Source organism: Hyla sarda, unplaced genomic scaffold (genome assembly GCF_029499605.1).
Source record: "Hyla sarda isolate aHylSar1 unplaced genomic scaffold, aHylSar1.hap1 scaffold_1059, whole genome shotgun sequence".
In the NCBI taxonomy this organism is placed as follows: Eukaryota; Metazoa; Chordata; class Amphibia; order Anura; family Hylidae; genus Hyla; species Hyla sarda.
The window spans coordinates 73,901-97,500 of NW_026607678.1; the positions used below are offsets into that span (position 1 = coordinate 73,901).

At 41.4% G+C, this 23,600-nt stretch overlaps 1 protein-coding gene across 2 annotated transcripts in view; it reads right to left on the bottom strand.

The window, feature by feature from the left end:
• NPHS1 (NPHS1 adhesion molecule, nephrin) overlaps positions 1-23,600 on the bottom strand; it is a gene marked incomplete at its 5' end in the record, with an annotated part of 65,824 nt that overhangs the window by 13,836 nt on the left and 28,388 nt on the right. For both annotated transcript variants that reach the window (XM_056551480.1, XM_056551479.1), the window contains 6 exon segments: positions 4-115; positions 437-597; positions 711-867; positions 2,727-2,892; positions 3,525-3,646; positions 6,717-6,857. In XM_056551480.1, the coding sequence (XP_056407455.1) occupies positions 4-115; positions 437-597; positions 711-867; positions 2,727-2,892; positions 3,525-3,646; positions 6,717-6,857 (859 nt within the window).

A 23,600-nucleotide genomic window follows, 5' to 3' on the forward strand; every position in this document is an offset into this window, starting at 1 on the left:
AACCTGACTCTGAATTGTTGCTCCAGTCCTCCATCAAACCCCTCCTTCCATCCCAGGGTCACGGAGTTGTGAGCGACACTCAAGATCTTCAGATCAGTAGGGGGATCGGGGTGACCTGGGGACAATCAGGAGGGTAGAGAAGGATTAGGAGCATAAAGAGACACCCCCTGGTGCCCACAATGTGAATAAGGCCTGGTGGGGGGCGTCAGGTCCCTTCATGTCCACAACATCATGGCGGCACAATGTCACAGTAAAATCCTGACTACACTTAACTTGGTCCTTGTGTCAAGGACAACATCACGGCCCCCCATTGTCGCACAGTTGTCTGACATTGGTCCCTCATATAGAAGAAGTGAAGCTTTGTGGCAGTCCCCCTGGCTGTAGCCGTACAGAGCACACTATGGCAGCGCACACTATGGCAGTGATATGTTCTTACTGGTGCTGACAAGCTGGATGGAGAAGCTGTCCACTCCCAGGGCATTGGTCGCGGTGCAGGTAAAGATGGCGTAGTCGTGCACGGCACTGACATTGGCGATGATGAGCGTGCTCCTGTGGATCCACAACTCGTGAGAAGTCTTCACTGAATACCTAAGAAATCTATAGAATGTGGATGAAGGAGAAGAGTTAGAGTTCTGCAGCAGGACAGCACGACCCCCCCCCCCCCCCCACACACACACACACACACACACACACATAACCGGCCTGAATACCTGGGGCTCATGAAGTCCAGGGTGACACCGTTCTTCGCCCAGCTGAAGGCCACGTTTGGGATCCCCTCAGCTTTACACTCCAGCCCTGTAGAGGATTTCCCATTTCCAGGAACGGCCACTTTACTCAGGTGAACGCCCTTCTCTATCTCCGGCTTAACTGCAAGACATAGGGAGCAGAAGATGTCAAGGGCCCCAACTCTAGTGGATGATCAGAGGGTCCTAGTGGGTAGGAAGGGCCCCAACTCTAGTGGATGATCAGAGGGTCCTAGTGGGTAGGAAGGGCCCCAACTCTAGTGGATGATCAGAGGGTCCTGGTGGGTAGGAAGGGCCCCAACTGTAGTGGATGATCAGAGGGTCCTGGTGGGTAGGAAGGGCCCCAACTCTAGTGTATGATCAGAGGGTCCTAGTGGGTAGGAAGGGCCCCAACTCTAGTGGATGATCAGAGGGTCCTGGTGGGTAGGAAGGGCCCCAACTCTAGTGGATGATCAGAGGGTCCTGGTGGGTAGGAAGGGCCCCAACTCTAGTGGATGGTCAGAGGGTCCTGGTGGGTAGGAAGGGCCCCAACTCTAGTGGATGGTCAGAGGGTCCTGGTGGGTAGGAAGGGCCCCAACTCTAGTGGATGGTCGGTCAGAGGGTCCTGGTGGGTAGGAAGGGCCCCAACTCTAGTGGATGATCAGAGGGTCCTAGTGGGTAGGAAGGGCCCCAACTCTAGTGGATGATCAGAGGGTCCTGGTGGGTAGGAAGGGCCCCAACTCTAGTGGATGATCAGAGGGTCCTGGTGGGTAGGAAGGGCCCCAACTCTAGTGGATGGTCAGAGGGTCCTGGTGGGTAGGAAGGGCCCCAACTCTAGTGGATGATCAGAGGGTCCTGGTGGGTAGGAAGGGCCCCAACTCTAGTGGATGGTCAGAAGGTACTAGTGGGTAGGAAGGGCCCCAACTCTAGTGGATGGTCGGTCAGAGGGTCCTGGTGGGTAGGAAGGGCCCCAACTCTAGTGGATGGTCAGAGGGTCCTGGTGGGTAGGAAGGGCCCCAACTCTAGTGGATGGTCAGAGGGTCCTGGTGGGTAGGAAGGGCCCCAGCTCCTGTGGGTGGTCAGAGGGTCCTAGTGGGTAGGAAGGGCCCCAGCTCTAGTGGATGATCAAAGGGTCCTGGTGGGTAGGAAGGGCCCCAACTCTAGTGGATGATCAGAGGGTCCTGGTGGGTAGGAAGGGCCCCAACTCTAGTGGATGATCAGAGGGTCCTGGTGGGTAGGAAGGGCCCCAACTCTAGTGGATGATCAGAAGGTACTAGTGGGTAGGAAGGGCCCCAACTCTAGTGGATGGTCGATCAGAGGGTCCTGGTGGGTAGGAAGGGCCCCAACTCTAGTGGATGATCAGAGGGTCCTGGTGGGTAGGAAGGGCCCCAACTCTAGTGGATGATCAGAGGGTCCTGGTGGGTAGGAAGGGCCCCAACTCTAGTGGATGATCAGAGGGTCCTGGTGGGTAGGAAGGGCCCCAACTCTAGTGGATGGTCAGAGGGTCCTGGTGGGTAGGAAGGGCCCCAGCTCCTGTGGGTGGTCAGAGGGTCCTGGTGGGTAGGAAGGGCCCCAGCTCTAGTGGATGGTTAGAGGGTCCTGGTGGGTAGGAAGGGCCCCAGCTCCTGTGGGTGGTCAGAGGGTCCTAGTGGGTAGGAAGGGCCCCAGCTCTAGTGGATGGTCAGAGGGTCCTGGTGGGTAGGAAGGGCCCCAACTCTAGTGGATGGTCAGAGGGTTCTGGTGGGTAGGAAGGGCCCCAACTCTAGTGGATGATCAGAGGGTCCTGGTGGGTAGGAAGGGCCCCAGCTCCTGTGGGTGGTCAGAGGGTCCCGGTGGGTAGGAAGGGCCCCAGCTCTAGTGAAGAGGGTCCTGGGGAGGGGGGAACCCAGTTCCAATGTGTAGTTAGTGTGCCCCAGAGGGAAAGAAGAAGGGCCCCAGCTCCTGTGGGTGGTCAGTGGGTCCTGGCCTATGCGGGTTAGTATGGCACAAGGAGATCCTACTCACAGCGCACAACCAGACGGGCATCGGCCTTGATTGGAGGGGGGATTCCATTGTCCACCATGCACTCGTAGCGCCCGGCGTCCGACCTCTTGGCGTCATCGATGATGAGTCGCCCGGTCACGCCATCAACTTGTTTTTCTAGAGCGGTCAGGTCTCTCTCCTCATCCCCCTGTTCATGGACACAAAGGGCAGGATGTATCTGAACCAGAACTGAGCTGATCATCTCCCAATAACTCGGCAGGAGTCGCTCTGCTGCTCCGTACAGAAGGTTTGTTCTTACAGTGTCCCCCAACCTGTGGCTCTACAGCTGTCACAGAACTACAACTCCCAGCATCCCCCGATATCCAAAGTTCTGGTCTACTGCCGTGTCTCCCAACCTGTGGCTCTACAGCTGTCACAGAACTACCAGAACTACAACTCCCAGCATCCCGACATACAAAGTTATGGTCTACCGCTGTGTCCCCCAATCTGTGGCTCTACAGCTGTCACAGAACTACAGCTCCCAGCATCCCCCGACATTCAAAGTTATGGTCTACTTGCTGTGTCCCCCAACCTGTGGCTCTACAGCTGTCACAGAACTACAACTCCCAGCATCCCCCGACATTCAAAGTTATGGTCTACTTGCTGTGTCCCCCAACCTGTGGCTCTACAGCTGTCACAGAACTACAACTCCCAGCATGCTTTCACATCTAAAGGCTGTTAGGGTATGCTGAGAGTTGTAGTTTTTCAGCAGTTACAGAGCCACCGGTTGAGAGCCACTGATCTATAGAAACAAGATGGAGGCCTCAGAGGACACCATACCAGCCATCTCCACTGAAACATGGCGTCACTGACGGGATTCGCATCCGCAACGCACACCAGCTCCGCTCTCCCTCCCAGATCCACTTCTGTAGGGTCCACAAGGCTGCGGATGGACGGAGAATCTGCAGAGGGGAAGAGGAAAGATCACATGACACGTCTCCATTGGTTACCAGCGATGGCCGCCATTTATTTCTGAACATCCAGTGACACGTTAACCCCTTAAGGACGCAGGATGTAAATGTACGTCCTGGTGAGGTGGTACTTAACGCACCAGGACGTACATTTACGTCCTGTGCATAACCGCGGGCATCGGAGCGATGCCCGTGTCATGCGCGGCTGATCCCGGCTGCTGATCGCAGCCAGGGACCCGCCGGCAATGGCCGACGCCCGCGATCTCGCGGGCGTCCGCCATTAACCCCTCAGGTGCCGCGATCAATACAGATCCCGGCATCTACGGCAGTTCGCGATTTAAATGAACGATCGGATCGCCCGCAGCGCTGCTTCGGGGATCCGATCATTCATAACGCCGCACGGAGGTCCCCTCACCTTCCTCCGTGCGGCTCCCGGCGTCTCCTGCTCTGGTCTGTGATCGAGCAGACAATACTAGAAGATGACCGATAATACTGATCTGTTCTATGTCCTATGCATAGAACAGATCAGTATTAGCAATCATGGTATTGCTATGAATAGTCCCCTATGGGGACTATTCAAGTGTAAAAAAAAATGTAAAAAAATGTAAAAGTAAAAGTAAAAAAAAAGTGAAAAATCCCCTCCCCCAATAAAAAAGTAAAACGTCCGTTTTTTTCCTATTTTACCCCCAAAAAGCGTAAAAAACATTTTTTATAGACATATTTGGTATCGCCGCGTGCGTAAATGTCCGAACTATTAAAATAAAATGTTAATGATCCCGTACGGTGAACGGCGTGAACGAAAAAAAAAAAAAGTCCAAAATTCCTACTTTTTTAATACATTAAAAAAAAATTATAAAAATGTATTAAAAGTTTTTTATATGCAAATGTGGTATCAAAAAAAAGTAAATATCATGGCGCAAAAAATGAGCCCCCATACCACCGCTTATACGGAAAAATAAAAAAGTTAGAGGTCATCAAAATAAAGGGATTATAAACGTACTAATTTGGTTAAAAAGTTTGTGATTTTTTTTTAAGTGCAACAATAATATAAAAGTATATAATAATGGGTATCATTTTAATCGTATTGACCCTCAGAATAAAGAACACATGTCATTTTTACCATAAATTGTACGGCGTGAAAACAAAACCTTCCAAAATTAGCAAAATAGCGTTTTTAGTTTTAATTTCCCCACAAAAATAGTGTTTTTTGGTTGCGCCATACATTTTATGATATAATGAGTGATGTCATTACAAAGGACAACTGGTCGCGCAAAAAACAAGCCTCATACTAGTCTGTGGATGAAAATATAAAAGAGTTATGATTTTTAGAAGGAGAGGTCCTTAAGGCCAAAATGGGCTGAGTCCTTAAGGGGTTAACGGATCCAATGCAATCACCCGGGCAACAGACCCGCCAGCCGCGCCTCCGACTACCAAACCATCGCATATGAAGAAAGAGACGTCCGGAGATAAAAGGGCTTTACCACATGATGAGGACACACGACTAATAAAGCCAAGCCCTTTTATCTCTCTCCCTGGAGGCCGGACGTCTCTTTCTTCATATGTTTTGATTTTCATTTCTACCTCATCAATCCAAGGGTTCTGAGGAGCCGGTGAGACCCCATTATGATTCTAAGGAGCCGGTGAGACCCCATTATGATGCTGAGGAGCCGGTGAGACCCCATTATGGTGCTGAGGAGCCGGTGAGACCCCATTATGGTGCTGAGGAGCCGGTGAGACCCCATTATGGTGCTGAGGAGCCGGTGAGACCCCATTATGGTGCTGAGGAGCCGGTGAGACCCCATTATGGTGCTGAGGAGCCGGTGAGACCCCATTATGGTGCTGAGGAGCCGGTAAAACCCCATTATGGTGCTGAGGAGCCGGTGAGACCCCATTATGGTGCTGAGGAGCCGGTGAGACCCCATTATGGTGCTGAGGAGCCGGTGAGACCCCATTATGGTGCTGAGGAGCCGGTGAGACCCCATTATGGTGCTGAGGAGCCGGTGAGACCCCATTATGGTTCTAAGGAGCCGGTGAGACCCCATTATGATGCTGAGGAGCCGGTGAGACCCCATTATGGTTCTAAGGAGCCGGTGAGACCCCATTATGGTGCTGAGGAGCTGGTGAGACCCCATTATGGTTCTAAGGAGCCGGTGAGACCCCATTATGATGCTGAGGAGCCGGTGAGACCCCATTATGGTGCTGAGGAGCGGGTGAGACCCCATTATGGTGCTGAGGAGCCGGTGAGACCCCATTATGGTGCTGAGGAGCCGGTGAGACCCCATTATGGTGCTGAGGAGACGGTGAGACCCCATTAGAGCGCTGAGGAGACGGTGAGACCCCATTATGGTGCTGAGGAGCGGGTGAGACCCCATTATGGTGCTGAGGAGCCGGTGAGACCCCATTATGGTGCTGAGGAGCCGGTGAGACCCCATTATGGTGCTGAGGAGACGGTGAGACCCCATTAGAGCGCTGAGGAGACGGTGAGACCCCATTATGGTGCTGAGGAGCCGGTGAGACCCCATTAGGGTTCTGAGGAGCCCGTGAGACCCCATTAGGGTTCTGAGGAGCCGTGAGACCCCATTAGGGTTCTGAGGAGCCGGTGAGACCCACTTAGGGTTCAGAGGAGCCGATGAGAACCCATTAAGGTTCTGAGGAGCCCCCGTGGGACCCCATTAGGGTTCTGAGGATCCGGTGGGAACCCATCAGGGAGCTGTACACACACAGGAGATCAGATTAAGAGGCCGGGTCTGTCAGCAGCGTGTCATGGTCAACACATACAGACAATATTAATAAACTGACCAGAAAAAAAAGGAAAATGTGAAAACAGTGAAAATAATAATTTAAAGTAATAAGAAGGAGACTTATCAGAAATGACATGTCAGAGGGCCCCATGTGCTCCTGCTGGGGCCCCTATGGTCACAGTCACTACAGGACACTGCAGGGACCCCATTGTGACTATGAGGGTTATTCCCATGGACCATAAGGATGGCAGTGGCTGATAACAGAGAACGATCCTGGCAGACACAGTAGTGAGGTGTCAGCAGGTGGCGCTGTCTCTTACAGTGGACGTCGAGCAGGATGCTGGTGCTGTTCTTCCCCTCTTTGTTCTCGCAGGTTATGCTGTAGACTCCAGAATCGGCCCGGCTGACGTTCCAGATTTCCAGAGATCCGGCTCCTTTCAGGTGGTGCCTGTGAGCTCCTTCTGCAAAAATAAGACAAATAACAAGATACAACCCTTGTACCTCGCCACATCCATAGGCAGATACATTGTAGTGTTATACTGTGCAGTGAGGTGTAATACCGCAGTGCAGCCTCCAGAGGTCACTGTTGTACCTCACATGTCCATAGGTAGATACATTGTAGTGTTATACTGTGCAGTGAGGTGTAATACCGCAGTGCAGCCTCCAGAGGTCACTGTTGTACCTCACATGTCCATAGGCAGATACATTGTAGTGTTATACTGTGCAGTGAGGTGTAATACCGCAGTGCAGCCTCCAGAGGTCACTGTTGTACCTCACATGTCCATAGGCAGATACATTGTAGTGTTATACTGTGCAGTGAGGTGTAATACCGCAGTGCAGCCTCCAGAGGTCACTGTTGTACCTCACATGTCCATAGGTAGATACATTGTGGTGTTATACTGTGCAGTGAGGTGTAATACCGCAGTGCAGCCTCCAGAGGTCACTGTTGTACCTCACATGTCCATAGGTAGATACATTGTAGTGTTATACTGTGCAGTGAGGTGTAATACCGCGGTGCAGTCTCCAGAGGTCACTGTTGTACCTCACATGTCCATAGGTAGATACATTGTAGTGTTATACTGTGCAGTGAGGTGTAATACCGCAGTGCAGCCTCCAGAGGTCACTGTTGTACCTCACATGTCCATAGGTAGATACATTGTAGTGTTATACTGTGCAGTGAGATGTAATACCGCGGTGCAGCCTCCAGAGGTCACTGTTGTACCTCACATGTCCATAGGTAGATACATTGTGGTGTTATACTGTGCAGTGAGGTGTAATACCGCAATGCAGCCTCCAGAGGTCACTGTTGTACCTCACATGTCCATAGGTAGATACATTGTAGTGTTATACTGTGCAGTGAGGTGTAATACCGCAGTGCAGCCTCCAGAGGTCACTGTTGTACCTCACATGTCCATAGGTAGATACATTGTAGTGTTATACTGTGCAGTGAGGTGTAATACCGCAGTGCAGCCTCCAGAGGTCACTGTTGTACCTCACATGTCCATAGGTAGATACATTGTAGTGTTATACTGTGCAGTGATTTAATACCGCAGTGCAGCCTCCAGAGGTCACTGTTGTACCTCGCCACGTCCATAGGTAGATACATTGTAGTGTTATACTGTGCAGTGAGGTGTAATACCGCGGTGCAGTCTCCAGAGGTCACTGTTGTACCTCACATGTCCATAGGTAGATACATTGTAGTGTTATACTGTGCAGTGAGGTGTAATACCGCAGTGCAGCCTCCAGAGGTCACTGTTGTACCTCACATGTCCATAGGTAGATACATTGTAGTGTTATACTGTGCAGTGAGGTGTAATACCGCAGTGCAGCCTCCAGAGGTCACTGTTGTACCTCACATGTCCATAGGCAGATACATTGTAGTGTTATACTGTGCAGTGAGGTATAATACCGCAGTGCAGCCTCCAGAGGTCACTGTTGTACCTCACATGTCCATAGGTAGATACATTGTAGTGTTATACTGTGCAGTGAGGTGTAATACCGCAATGCAGCCTCCAGAGGTCACTGTTGTACCTCACATGTCCATAGGTAGATACATTGTAGTTTTATACTGTGCAGTGAGGTGTAATACCGCAGTGCCGCCTCCAGAGGTCACTGTTGTACCTCACATGTCCATAGGTAGATACATTGTAGTGTTATCCTGTGCAGTGAGGTGTAATACCGCAGTGCAGCCTCCAGAGGTCACTGTTGTACCTCACATGTCCATAGGTAGATACATTGTAGTGTTATACTGTGCAGTGAGGTGTAATACCGCAGTGCAGCCTCCAGAGGTCACTGTTGTACCTCACATGTCCATAGGCAGATACATTGTAGTGTTATACTGTGCAGTGAGGTGTAATACCGCAATGCAGCCTCCAGAGGTCACTGTTGTACCTCACATGTCCATAGGTAGATACATTGTAGTGTTATACTGTGCAGTGAGGTGTAATACCGCAGTGCAGCCTCCAGAGGTCACTGTTGTACCTCACATGTACATAGGTAGATACATTGTAGTGTTATACTGTGCAGTGAGATGTAATACCGCGGTGCAGCCTCCAGAGGTCACTGTTGTACCTCACATGTCCATAGGCAGATACATTGTAGTGTTATACTGTGCAGTGAGGTGTAATACCGCAGTGCAGCCTCCAGAGGTCACTGTTGTACCTCACATGTACATAGGTAGATACATTGTAGTGTTATACTGTGCAGTGATTTAATACCGCGGTGCAGTCTCCAGAGGTCACTGTTGTACCTCACATGTCCATAGGTAGATACATTGTAGTGTTATACTGTGCAGTGATTTAATACCGCGGTGCAGTCTCCAGAGGTCACTGTTGTACCTCACATGTCCATAGGTAGATACATTGTGGTGTTATACTGTGCAGTGAGGTGTAATACCGCAGTGCAGACTCCAGAGGTCACTGTTGTACCTCTCCACGTCCATAGGTAGATACATTGTAGTGTTCTACTGTGCAGTGAGGTGTAATACCGCAGTGCAGCCTCCAGAGGTCACTGTTGTACCTCACATGTCCATAGGTAGATACATTGTAGTGTTATACTGTGCAGTGAGGTGTAATACCGCAGTGCAGTCTCCAGAGGTCACTGTTGTACCTCTCCACGTCCATAGGTAGATACATTGTAGTGTTATACTGTGCAGTGAGGTGTAATACCGCAGTGCAGCCTCCAGAGGTCACTGTTGTAGCTCCCATGTCCATAGGTAGATACATTGTAGTGTTATACTGTGCAGTGAGGTGTAATACCGCAGTGCAGCCTCCAGAGGTCACTGTTGTAGCTCCCATGGCGGGTGCAGTCCTGGATATGACGCCTCCGGGCCATGAAGCGGATGGCGAATAATACATCAGGCAGTAATCTAATACCGCATCATCTGTACAGCCCCGGAGAGCTGCTGTTACACCGCCATATGCACTGCTCACCGCCATCGTGGCTGCTTCAGCTCTGATTGATTGTGGATGGACAGTAACTTTACAGAATCATTGATGGTGCAGAGACGAGCGAAGACCCTCCGAGACCTCCCCAGAGTCTGATACAGAGTGAGTATGTACATTTAGTAGTCTTAGTATATAGATATAGTAGTATTAGTATATAGATATAGTAGTATTAGTATATAGATATAGTAGTCTTAGTATATAGATATAGTAGTATTAGTATATAGATATAGTAGTATTAGTATATAGATATAGTAGTATTAGTATATAGATATAGTAGTATTAGTATATAGATATAGTAGTCTTAGTATATAGATATAGTAGTCTTAGTATATAGATATAGTAGTCTTAGTATATAGATATAGTAGTATTAGTATGTACATTTAGTAGTATTAGTATATAGATATAGTAGTATTAGTATATAGATATAGTAGTATTAGTATATAGATATAGTAGTATTAGTATATAGATATAGTAGTCTTAGTATATAGATATAGTAGTATTAGTATATAGATATAGTAGTCTTAGTATATAGATATAGTAGTATTAGTATATAGATATAGTAGTATTAGTATGTACATTTAGTAGTATTAGTATATAGATATAGTAGTATTAGTATATAGATATAGTAGTCTTAGTATATAGATATAGTAGTATTAGTATATAGATATAGTAGTATTAGTATGTACATTTAGTAGTATTAGTATATAGATATAGTAGTATTAGTATATAGATATAGTAGTCTTAGTATATAGATATAGTAGTATTAGTATGTACATTTAGTAGTATTAGTATATAGATATAGTAGTATTAGTATATAGATATAGTAGTCTTAGTATATAGATATAGTAGTATTAGTATGTACATTTAGTAGTATTAGTATATAGATATAGTAGTATTAGTATATAGATATAGTAGTATTAGTATATAGATATAGTAGTCTTAGTATATAGATATAGTAGTATTAGTATATAGATATAGTAGTATTAGTATATAGATATAGTAGTCTTAGTATATAGATATAGTAGTCTTAGTATATAGATATAGTAGTATTAGTATATAGATATAGTAGTCTTAGTATATAGATATAGTAGTATTAGTATGTACATTTAGTAGTATTAGTATATAGATATAGTAGTATTAGTATATAGATAGAGTAGTCTTAGTATATAGATATAGTAGTCTTAGTATATAGATATAGTAGTATTAGTATATAGATATAGTAGTATTAGTATATAGATATAGTAGTATTAGTATATAGATATAGTAGTCTTAGTATATAGATATAGTAGTATTAGTATATAGATATAGTAGTCTTAGTATATAGATATAGTAGTATTAGTATATAGATATAGTAGTATTAGTATGTACATTTAGTAGTATTAGTATATAGATATAGTAGTATTAGTATATAGATATAGTAGTATTAGTATATAGATATAGTAGTATTAGTATATAGATATAGTAGTATTAGTATATAGATATAGTAGTCTTAGTATATAGATATAGTAGTATTAGTATGTACATTTAGTAGTATTAGTATATAGATATAGTAGTATTAGTATATAGATATAGTAGTCTTAGTATATAGATATAGTAGTATTAGTATGTACATTTAGAAGTATTAGTATATAGATATAGTAGTATTAGTATATAGATATAGTAGTATTAGTATATAGATATAGTAGTCTTAGTATATAGATATAGTAGTATTAGTATATAGATATAGTAGTCTTGGTATATAGATATAGTAGTATTAGTATATAGATATAGTAGTATTAGTATATAGATATAGTAGTATTAGTATATAGATATAGTAGTATTAGTATATAGATATAGTAGTCTTAGTATATAGATATAGTAGTATTAGTATATAGATATAGTAGTCTTAGTATATAGATATAGTAGTCTTAGTATATAGATATAGTAGTCTTAGTATATAGATATAGTAGTCTTAGTATATAGATATAGTAGTATTAGTATATAGATATAGTAGTATTAGTATATAGATATAGTAGTCTTAGTATATAGATATAGTAGTATTAGTATATAGATATAGTAGTATTAGTATATAGATATAGTAGTCTTAGTATATAGATATAGTAGTCTTAGTATATAGATATAGTAGTCTTAGTATATAGATATAGTAGTCTTAGTATATAGATATAGTAGTCTTAGTATATAGATATAGTAGTCTTAGTATATAGATATAGTAGTCTTAGTATATAAATATAGTAGTATTAGTATATAGATATAGTAGTCTTCGTATATAGATATAGTAGTATTAGTATATAGATATAGTAGTATTAGTATATAGATATAGTAGTCTTAGTATATAGATAGAGTAGTCTTAGTATATAGATAGAGTAGTCTTAGTATATAGATATAGTAGTCTTAGTATCTAGATATAGTAGTCTTAGTATATAGATATAGTAGTCTTAGTATATAGATATAGTAGTCTTAGTATATAGATATAGTAGTATTAGTATATAGATATAGTAGTATTAGTATATAGATATAGTAGTATTAGTATATAGATATAGTAGTATTAGTATATAGATATAGTAGTCTTAGTATATAGATATAGTAGTATTAGTATATAGATATAGTAGTCTTAGTATATAGATATAGTAGTCTTAGTATATAGATATAGTAGTCTTAGTATATAGATATAGTAGTCTTAGTATATAGATATAGTAGTCTTAGTATATAGATATAGTAGTCTTAGTATATAGATATAGTAGTCTTAGTATATAGATATAGTAGTCTTAGTATATAGAAATAGTAGTCTTAGTATATAGAAATAGTAGTCTTAGAATATAGATATAGTAGTCTTAGTATATAGATATAGTAGTCTTAGTATATAGATATAGTAGTATTAGTATATAGATATAGTAGTCTTAGTATATAGATATAGTAGTCTTAGTATATAGATATAGTAGTATTAGTATATAGATATAGTAGTATTAGTATATAGATATAGTAGTCTTAGTATATAGATATAGTAGTCTTAGTATATAGATATAGTAGTCTTAGTATATAGAAATAGTAGTCTTAGAATATAGATATAGTAGTCTTAGTATATAGATATAGTAGTCTTAGTATATAGATATAGTAGTATTAGTATATAGATATAGTAGTCTTAGTATATAGATATAGTAGTCTTAGTATATAGATATAGTAGTATTAGTATATAGATATAGTAGTATTAGTATATAGATATAGTAGTATTAGTATGTACATTTAGTAGTATTAGTATATAGATATAGTAGTCTTAGTATATAGATATAGTAGTCTTAGTATATAGATATAGTAGTCTTAGTATATAGATATAGTAGTCTTAGTATATAGATATAGTAGTCTTAGTATATAGATATAGTAGTCTTAGTATATAGATATAGTAGTCTTAGTATATAGATATAGCAGTCTTAGTATATAGATATAGTAGTATTAGTATATAGATATAGTAGTCTTAGTATATAGATATAGTAGTCTTAGTATATAGATATAGTAGTCTTAGTATATAGATATAGTAGTCTTAGTATATAGATATAGTAGTCTTAGTATATAGATATAGTAGTCTTAGTATATAGATATAGTAGTCTTAGTATATAGATATAGTAGTATTAGTATATAGATATAGTAGTATTAGTATGTACATTTAGTAGTCTTAGTATATAGATATAGTAGTCTTAGTATGTACATTTAGTAGTATTAGTATATAGATATAGTAGTATTAGTATATAGATATAGTAGTATTAGTATATAGATATAGTAGTATTAGTATATAGATATAGTAGTATTAGTATATAGATATAGTAGTATTAGTATGTACATTTAGTAGTATTAGTATATAGATATAGTAGTATTAGTATATAGATATAGTAGTCTTAGTATATAGATATAGTAGTCTTAGTATATAGATATAGTAGTATTAGTATGTACATTTAGTAGTCTTAGTATATAGATATAGTAGTCTTAGTATGTACATTTAGTAGTATTAGTATATAGATATAGTAGTATTAGTATATAGATATAGTAGTATTAGTATATAGATATAGTAGTATTAGTATATAGATATAGTAGTATTAGTATATAGATATAGTAGTATTAGTATGTACATTTAGTAGTCTTAGTATATAGATATAGTAGTCTTAGTATATAGATATAGTAGTCTTAGTATATAGATATAGTAGTCTTAGTATATAGATATAGTAGTCTTAGTATATAGATAGAGTAGTCTTAGTATATAGATAGAGTAGTCTTAGTATATAGATAGAGTAGTCTTAGTATATAGATATAGTAGTATTAGTATATAGATATAGTAGTATTAGTATATAGATATAGTAGTCTTAGTATATAGATATAGTAGTATTAGTATATAGATATAGTAGTATTAGTATATAGATATAGTAGCCTTAGTATATAGATAGAGTAGTCTTAGTATATAGATAGAGTAGTATTAGTATATAGATAGAGTAGTATTAGTATATAGATAGAGTAGTATTAGTATATAGATAGAGTAGTATTAGTATATAGATATAGTAGTCTTAGTATATAGATATAGTAGTATTAGTATATAGATTTAGTAGTCTTAGTATATAGATATAGTAGTCTTAGTATATAGATATAGTAGTATTAGTATATAGATATAGTAGCCTTAGTATATAGATAGAGTAGTCTTAGTATATAGATAGAGTAGTATTAGTATATAGATAGAGTAGTATTAGTATATAGATAGAGTAGTATTAGTATATAGATAGAGTAGTATTAGTATATAGATATAGTAGTCTTAGTATATAGATATAGTAGTCTTAGTATATAGATATAGTAGTCTTAGTATATAGATATAGTAGTATTAGTATATAGATTTAGTAGTCTTAGTATATAGATATAGTAGTATTAGTATATACATTTAGTAGTCTTAGTATATAGATATAGTAGTATTAGTATATAGATATAGTAGTCTTAGTATATAGATATAGTAGTATTAGTATGTACATTTAGTAGTCTTAGTATATAGATATAGTAGTATTAGTATATAGATATAGTAGTCTTAGTATATAGATATAGTAGTCTTAGTATATAGATATAGTAGTCTTAGTATATAGATATAGTAGTCTTAGTATATAGATATAGTAGTCTTAGTATATAGATATAGTAGTCTTAGTATATAGATATAGTAGTATTAGTATATAGATTTAGTAGTCTTAGTATATAGATATAGTAGTATTAGTATATAGATATAATAGTATTAGTATGTAGATATAGTAGTCTTAGTATATAGAAATAGTAGTATTAGTATGTACATTTAGTAGTATTAGTATATAGATATAGTAGTATTAGTATATAGATATAGTAGTATTAGTATATAGATATAGTAGTATTAGTATATAGATATAGTAGTATTAGTATGTACATTTAGTAGTATTAGTATATAGATATAGTAGTCTTAGTATATAGATATAGTAGTATTAGTATATAGATATAGTAGTCTTAGTATATAGATATAGTAGTCTTAGTATATAGATATAGTAGTCTTAGTATATAGATATAGTAGTATTAGTATATAGATATAGTAGTCTTAGTATATAGATATAGTAGTCTTAGTATATAGATATAGTAGTCTTAGTATATAGATATAGTAGTCTTAGTATATAGATATAGTAGTATTAGTATATAGATTTAGTAGTCTTAGTATATAGATTTAGTAGTCTTAGTATATAGATATAGTAGTCTTAGTATATAGATATAGTAGTCTTAGTATATAGATATAGTAGTCTTAGTATATAGATATAGTAGTCTTAGTATATAGATATAGTAGTCTTAGTATATAGATATAGTAGTCTTAGTATATAGATATAGTAGTCTTAGTATATAGATATAGTAGTCTTAGTATATAGATATAGTAGTCTTAGTATATAGATATAGTAGTATTAGTATATAGATATAGTAGTATTAGTATATAGATATAGTAGTCTTAGTATATAGATATAGTAGTCTTAGTATATAGATATAGTAGTATTAGTATATAGATATAGTAGTATTAGTATATAGATATAGTAGTATTAGTATGTACATTTAGTAGTCTTAGTATATAGATATAGTAGTATTAGTATATAGATATAGTAGTCTTAGTATATAGATATAGTAGTATTAGTATGTACATTTAGTAGTCTTAGTATATAGATATAGTAGTCTTAGTATATAGATATAGTAGTATTAGTATATAGATATAGTAGTATTAGTATGTACATTTAGTAGTCTTAGTATATAGATATAGTAGTATTAGTATATAGATATAGTAGTCTTAGTATATAAATATAGTAGTATTAGTATATAGATATAGTAGTATTAGTATATAGATATAGTAGTATTAGTATATAGATATAGTAGTATTAGTATATAGATATAGTAGTATTAGTATATAGATATAGTAGTATTAGTATATAGATATAGTAGTATTAGTATATAGATATAGTAGTATTAGTATATAGATATAGTAGTATTGGTATATAGATATAGTAGTATTGGTATATAGATATAGTAGTCTTAGTATATAGATATAGTAGTCTTAGTATATAGATATAGTAGTCTTAGTATATAGATATAGTAGTCTTAGTATATAGATATAGTAGTATTTGTTACGCCGAGCGCTCCGGGTCCCCGCTCCTCCCCGGAGCGCTCGCTTCTCTCTCGCTACCGCAGCGCTCCGGGCAGCTCCACTGACCCGGTGCGCTGCGATACCGTCTCCAGCCGGGATGCGATTCGCGATGCGGGTAGCGCCCGCTCGCGATGCGCACCCCGGCTCCCGTACCTGACTCGCTCTCCGTCTGTCCTGTCCCGGCGCGCGGCCCCGCGCGCCGGGTCTCTGCGATTTAAAGGGCCACTGCGCCGCTGATTGGCGGAGTGGTTCCAATTAGTGTGTTCACCTGTGCACTCCCTATTTATACCTCACTTCCCCTTCACTCCCTCGCCGGATCTTGTTGCCATTGTGCCAGTGAAAGCGTTTCCTTGTGTGTTCCTAGCCTGTGTTCCAGACCTCCTGCCGTTGCCCCCGACTACGATCCTTGCTGCCTGCCCCGACCTTCTGCTACGTCCGACCTTGCTTCTGTCTACTCCCTTGTACCGCGCCTATCTTCAGCAGTCAGAGAGGTTGAGCCGTTGCTAGTGGATACGACCTGGTCACTACCGCCGCAGCAAGACCATCCCGCTTTGCGGCGGGCTCTGGTGAAAACCAGTAGTGACTTAGAACCGATCCACTAGCACGGTCCACGCCAATCCCTCTCTGGCACAGAGGATCCACTACCTGCCAGCCGGCATCGTGACAGTAGATCCGGCCATGGATCCCGCTGAAGTTCCTCTGCCAGTTGTCGCCGACCTCACCACGGTGGTCGCCCAGCAGTCACAACAGATAGCGCAACAAGGCCAACAGCTGTCTCAACTGACCGTGATGCTACAGCAGCTACTACCACAGCTTCAGCAATCATCTCCTCCGCCAGCTCCTGCACCTCCTCCGCAGCGAGTGGCCGCTTCTGGTCTACGACTATCCTTGCCGGATAAATTTGATGGGGACTCTAAATTCTGCCGTGGCTTTCTTTCCCAATGTTCCCTGCACTTGGAGATGATGTCGGACCAGTTTCCTACTGAAAGGTCTAAGGTGGCTTTCGTAGTCAGCCTTCTGTCTGGAAAAGCTCTGTCATGGGCTACACCGCTCTGGGACCGCAATGACCCCGTCACTGCCTCTATACACTCCTTCTTCTCGGAAATTCGAAGTGTCTTTGAGGAACCTGCCCGAGCCTCTTCTGCTGAGACTGCCCTGTTGAACCTGGTCCAGGGTAATTCTTCCGTTGGCGAGTACGCCGTACAATTCCGTACTCTTGCTTCAGAATTATCCTGGAATAATGAGGCCCTCTGCGCGACCTTTAAAAAAGGCCTATCCAGCAACATTAAAGATGTTCTGGCCGCACGAGAAATCCCTGCTAACCTACATGAACTCATCCATCTTGCCACTCGCATTGACATGCGTTTTTCCGAAAGGCGTCAGGAGCTCCGCCAGGATATGGACTTTGTTCGCACAAGGCGTTTTTTCTCCCCGGCTCCTCTCTCCTCTGGTCCCCTGCAATCTGTTCCTGTGCCTCCCGCCGTGGAGGCTATGCAGGTCGACCGGTCTCGCCTGACACCTCAAGAGAGGACACGACGCCGCATGGAGAATCTCTGCCTGTACTGTGCCGGTACCGAACACTTCCTGAAGGATTGTCCTATCCGTCCTCCCCGCCTGGAAAGACGTACGCTGACTCCGCACAAAGGTGAGACAGTCCTTGATGTCTACTCTGCTTCTCCACGTCTTACTGTGCCTGTGCGGATATCTGCCTCTGCCTTATCCTTCTCTACTATGGCCTTCTTGGATTCCGGATCTGCAGGAAATTTTATTTTGGCCTCTCTCGTCAACAGGTTCAACATCCCAGTGACCAGTCTCGCCAGACCCCTCTACATCAATTGTGTAAACAATGAAAGATTGGACTGTACCATACGTTTCCGCACGGAGCCCCTTCTAATGTGCATCGGACCTCATCACGAGAAGATTGAATTTTTGGTCCTCCCCAATTGCACTTCCGAAATCCTCCTTGGACTACCCTGGCTTCAACTCCATTCCCCAACCCTGGATTGGTCCTCTGGGGAGATCAAGAGTTGGGGGCCCTCTTGTTTCAAGGACTGCCTAAAGCCGGTTCCCAGTACCCCTTGCCGTGACTCTGTGGTTCCCCCTGTAACCGGTCTCCCTAAGGCCTATATGGACTTTGCGGATGTTTTTTTGCAAAAAACAAGCTGAGACTCTACCTCCTCACAGGCCTTATGATTGTCCTATTGACCTCCTCCCGGGCACTACTCCACCCCGGGGCAGAATCTATCCTCTGTCCGCCCCAGAGACTCTTGCTATGTCGGAGTACATCCAGGAAAATTTAAAAAAAGGCTTTATCCGTAAATCCTCCTCTCCTGCCGGAGCCGGATTTTTCTTTGTGTCCAAAAAAGATGGCTCTCTACGTCCTTGCATTGACTACCGCGGTCTTAATAAAATCACGGTAAAGAACCGCTACCCCCTACCCCTCATCTCTGAACTCTTTGATCGCCTCCAAGGTGCCCACATCTTTACTAAACTGGACTTAAGAGGTGCTTATAATCTCATCCGCATCAGAGAGGGGGATGAATGGAAAACGGCATTTAACACTAGAGATGGACACTTTGAGTATCTGGTCATGCCCTTTGGCCTGTGCAACGCCCCTGCCGTCTTCCAAGACTTTGTTAATGAAATTTTTCGTGATCTCTTATACTCCTGTGTTGTTGTATATCTGGACGATATCCTGATTTTTTCTGCCAATCTAGAAGAACACCGCCAGCATGTCCGTATGGTTCTTCAGAGACTTCGTGACAATCAACTTTATGCCAAGATAGAGAAATGTCTGTTTGAATGCCAATCTCTTCCTTTCCTAGGATACTTGGTCTCTGGCCAGGGACTACAAATGGATCCAGACAAACTCTCTGCCGTCTTAGATTGGCCACGCCCCTCCGGACTCCGTGCTATCCAACGTTTTTTGGGGTTCGCCAATTATTACAGGCAATTTATTCCACATTTTTCTACCGTTGTGGCCCCTATCGTGGCTTTAACCAAAAAAAATGCCAATCCCAAGTCTTGGCCTCCTCAAGCGGAAGACGCCTTTAAACGACTCAAGTCTGCCTTTTCTTCGGCTCCCGTGCTCTCCAGACCTGACCCTTCTAAACCCTTCCTATTGGAGGTTGATGCCTCCTCTGTAGGAGCTGGAGCGGTCCTTCTACAAAAAAATTCTTCCGGGCATGCTGTTACTTGTGGTTTTTTTTCTAGGACCTTCTCTCCGGCAGAGAGAAACTACTCCATCGGGGATCGAGAGCTTCTAGCCATTAAATTAGCACTTGAGGAATGGAGGCATCTGCTGGAGGGATCAAGATTTCCAGTTATTATTTACACCGATCACAAGAACCTCTCCTATCTCCAGTCTGCCCAACGGCTGAATCCTCGCCAGGCCCGGTGGTCTCTGTTCTTTGCCCGATTTAATTTTGAAATTCACTTTCGGCCTGCCGATAAGAACATTAGGGCCGATGCTCTCTCTCGTTCCTCGGATGCCTCGGAAGTTGAACTCTCTCCGCAACACATCATTCCTCCTGACTGCCTGATTTCCACTTCTCCAGCCTCCATCAGGCAAACTCCTCCAGGAAAGACCTTCGTCTCTCCACGCCAACGCCTCGGAATCCTCAAATGGGGTCACTCCTCCCATCTCGCAGGTCATGTGGGCATCAAGAAATCTGTGCAACTCATCTCTCGCTTCTATTGGTGGCCGACTCTGGAGACGGATGTTGTTGATTTTGTGCGGGCCTGCACTGTCTGTGCCCGGGATAAGACTCCTCGCCAGAAGCCCGCTGGTTTTCTTCATCCTCTGCCTGTCCCCGAACAGCCTTGGTCTCTGATTGGTATGGATTTTATTACAGACCTACCCCCATCCCGTGGCAACACTGTTGTTTGGGTGGTCGTTGATCGATTCTCCAAGATGGCACATTTCATCCCTCTTCCTGGTCTTCCTTCAGCGCCTCAGTTGGCTAAACAATTTTTTGTACACATTTTTCGTCTTCACGGGTTGCCCACACAGATAGTCTCGGATAGAGGCGTCCAATTCGTGTCAAAATTCTGGAGGGCTCTCTGTAAACAACTCAAGATTAAATTAAACTTTTCTTCTGCATATCATCCTCAATCCAATGGGCAAGTAGAAAGAATTAACCAGGTCTTGGGTGATTATTTACGACATTTTGTTTCCTCCCGCCAGGATGATTGGGCAGATCTTCTACCATGGGCCGAATTCTCGTATAACTTTAGAGTCTCTGAATCTTCCTCCAAATCCCCATTTTTCGTGGTGTACGGCCGTCACCCTCTTCCCCCCCTCCCTACTCCCTTGCCCTCTGGTTTGCCCGCTGTAGATGAAGTGACTCGTGATCTTTCCATCATATGGAAAGAGACCCAAGATTCTCTTTTACAGGCTTCATCTCGCATGAAAAAGTTTGCCGATAAGAAAAGAAGAGCTCCCCCCATTTTTGCTCCCGGAGACAAGGTATGGCTCTCCGCTAAATATGTCCGCTTCCGTGTCCCCAGTTACAAACTGGGTCCACGCTATCTTGGTCCTTTCAAAGTCTTGTGCCAAATTAATCCTGTCTCTTACAAACTTCTTCTTCCTCCTTCTCTCCGTATTCCTAATGCCTTTCATGTCTCTCTTCTTAAACCACTCATCATCAACCGTTTCTCTCCCAAGTTAGTTTCTCCCACTCCTGTCTCCGGTTCTTCTGACGTCTTCTCGGTGAAAGAGATACTGGCCTCCAAGACGATCAGAGGAAAAAAGTTCTTTTTGGTGGATTGGGAGGGCTGTGGACCTGAAGAGAGATCCTGGGAACCTGAGGACAACATCCTAGACAAAAGTCTGCTCCTCAGGTTCTCAGGCTCTAAGAAGAGGGGGAGACCCAAGGGGGGGGGGTACTGTTACGCCGAGCGCTCCGGGTCCCCGCTCCTCCCCGGAGCGCTCGCTTCTCTCTCGCTACCGCAGCGCTCCGGGCAGCTCCACTGACCCGGTGCGCTGCGATACCGTCTCCAGCCGGGATGCGATTCGCGATGCGGGTAGCGCCCGCTCGCGATGCGCACCCCGGCTCCCGTACCTGACTCGCTCTCCGTCTGTCCTGTCCCGGCGCGCGCGGCCCCGCTCCCTAGGGCGCGCGCGCGCCGGGTCTCTGCGATTTAAAGGGCCACTGCGCCGCTGATTGGCGCAGTGGTTCCAATTAGTGTGTTCACCTGTGCACTCCCTATTTATACTTCACTTCCCCTTCACTTCCTCGCCGGATCTTGTTGCCATTGTGCCAGTGAAAGCGTTTCCTTGTGTGTTCCTAGCCTGTGTTCCAGACCTCCTGCCGTTGCCCCCGACTACGATCCTTGCTGCCTGCCCCGACCTTCTGCTACGTCCGACCTTGCTTCTGTCTACTCCCTTGTACCGCGCCTATCTTCAGCAGCCAGAGAGGTTGAGCCGTTGCTAGTGGATACGACCTGGTCACTACCGCCGCAGCAAGACCATCCCGCTTTGCGGCGGGCTCTGGTGAAAACCAGTAGTGACTTAGAACCGATCCACTAGCACGGTCCACGCCAATCCCTCTCTGGCACAGAGGATCCACCTCCTGCCAGCCGGCATCGTGACAGTATTAGTATATAGATATAGTAGTATTAGTATATAGATATAGTAGTCTTAGTATATAGATATAGTAGTATTAGTATGTAGATATAGTAGTATTAGTATATAGATATAGTAGTCTTAGTATATAGATATAGTAGTCTTAGTATGTACATTTAGTAGTATTAGTATATAGATATAGTAGTATTAGTATGTACATTTAGTAGTATTAGTATATAGATATAGTAGTCTTAGTATATAGATATAGTAGTATTAGTATATAGATATAGTAGTATTAGTATGTACATTTAGTAGTATTAGTATATATATATAGTAGTATTAGTATATAGATATAGTAGTATTAGTATATAGATATAGTAGTATTAGTATATAGATATAGTAGTCTTAGTATATAGATATAGTAGTCTTAGTATATAGATATAGTAGTATTAGTATATAGATATAGTAGTATTAGTATGTACATTTAGTAGTCTTAGTATATAGATATAGTAGTCTTAGTATATAGATATAGTAGTCTTAGTATATAGATATAGTAGTATTAGTATATAGATATAGTAGTATTAGTATATAGATATAGTAGTATTAGTATATAGATATAGTAGTCTTAGTATATAGATATAGTAGTATTAGTATGTACATTTAGTAGTCTTAGTATATAGATATAGTAGTATTAGTATATAGATATAGTAGTATGAGTATGTACATTTAGTAGTCTTAGTATATAGATATAGTAGTATTAGTATATAGATATAGTAGTATTAGTATATAGATATAGTAGTATTAGTATATAGATATAGTAGTATTAGTATATAGATATAGTAGTCTTAGTATATAGATATAGTAGTCTTAGTATATTGATATAGTAGTATTAGTATATAGATATAGTAGTATTAGTATATAGATATAGTAGTATTAGTATATAGATATAGTAGTCTTAGTATGTACATTTAGTAGTCTTAGTATATAGATATAGTAGTCTTAGTATATAGATATAGTAGTCTTAGTATATAGATATAGTAGTCTTAGTATATAGATATAGTAGTCTTAGTATATAGATATAGTAGTATTAGTATATAGATATAGTAGTATTAGTATATAGATATAGTAGTATTAGTATATAGATATAGTAGTATTAGTATATAGATATAGTAGTATTAGTATGTACATTTAGTAGTCTTAGTATATAGATATAGTAGTATTAGTATATAGATATAGTAGTATTAGTATATAGATATAGTAGTATTAGTATATAGATATAGTAGTATTAGTATATAGATATAGTAGTATTAGTATATAGATATAGTAGTATTAGTATATAGATATAGTAGTATTAGTATGTACATTTAGTAGTCTTAGTATATAGATATAGTAGTATTAGTATATAGATATAGTAGTATTAGTATATAGATATAGTAGTCTTAGTATATAGATATAGTAGTCTTAGTATATAGATATAGTAGTCTTAGTATATAGATATAGTAGTATTAGTATGTACATTTAGTAGTCTTAG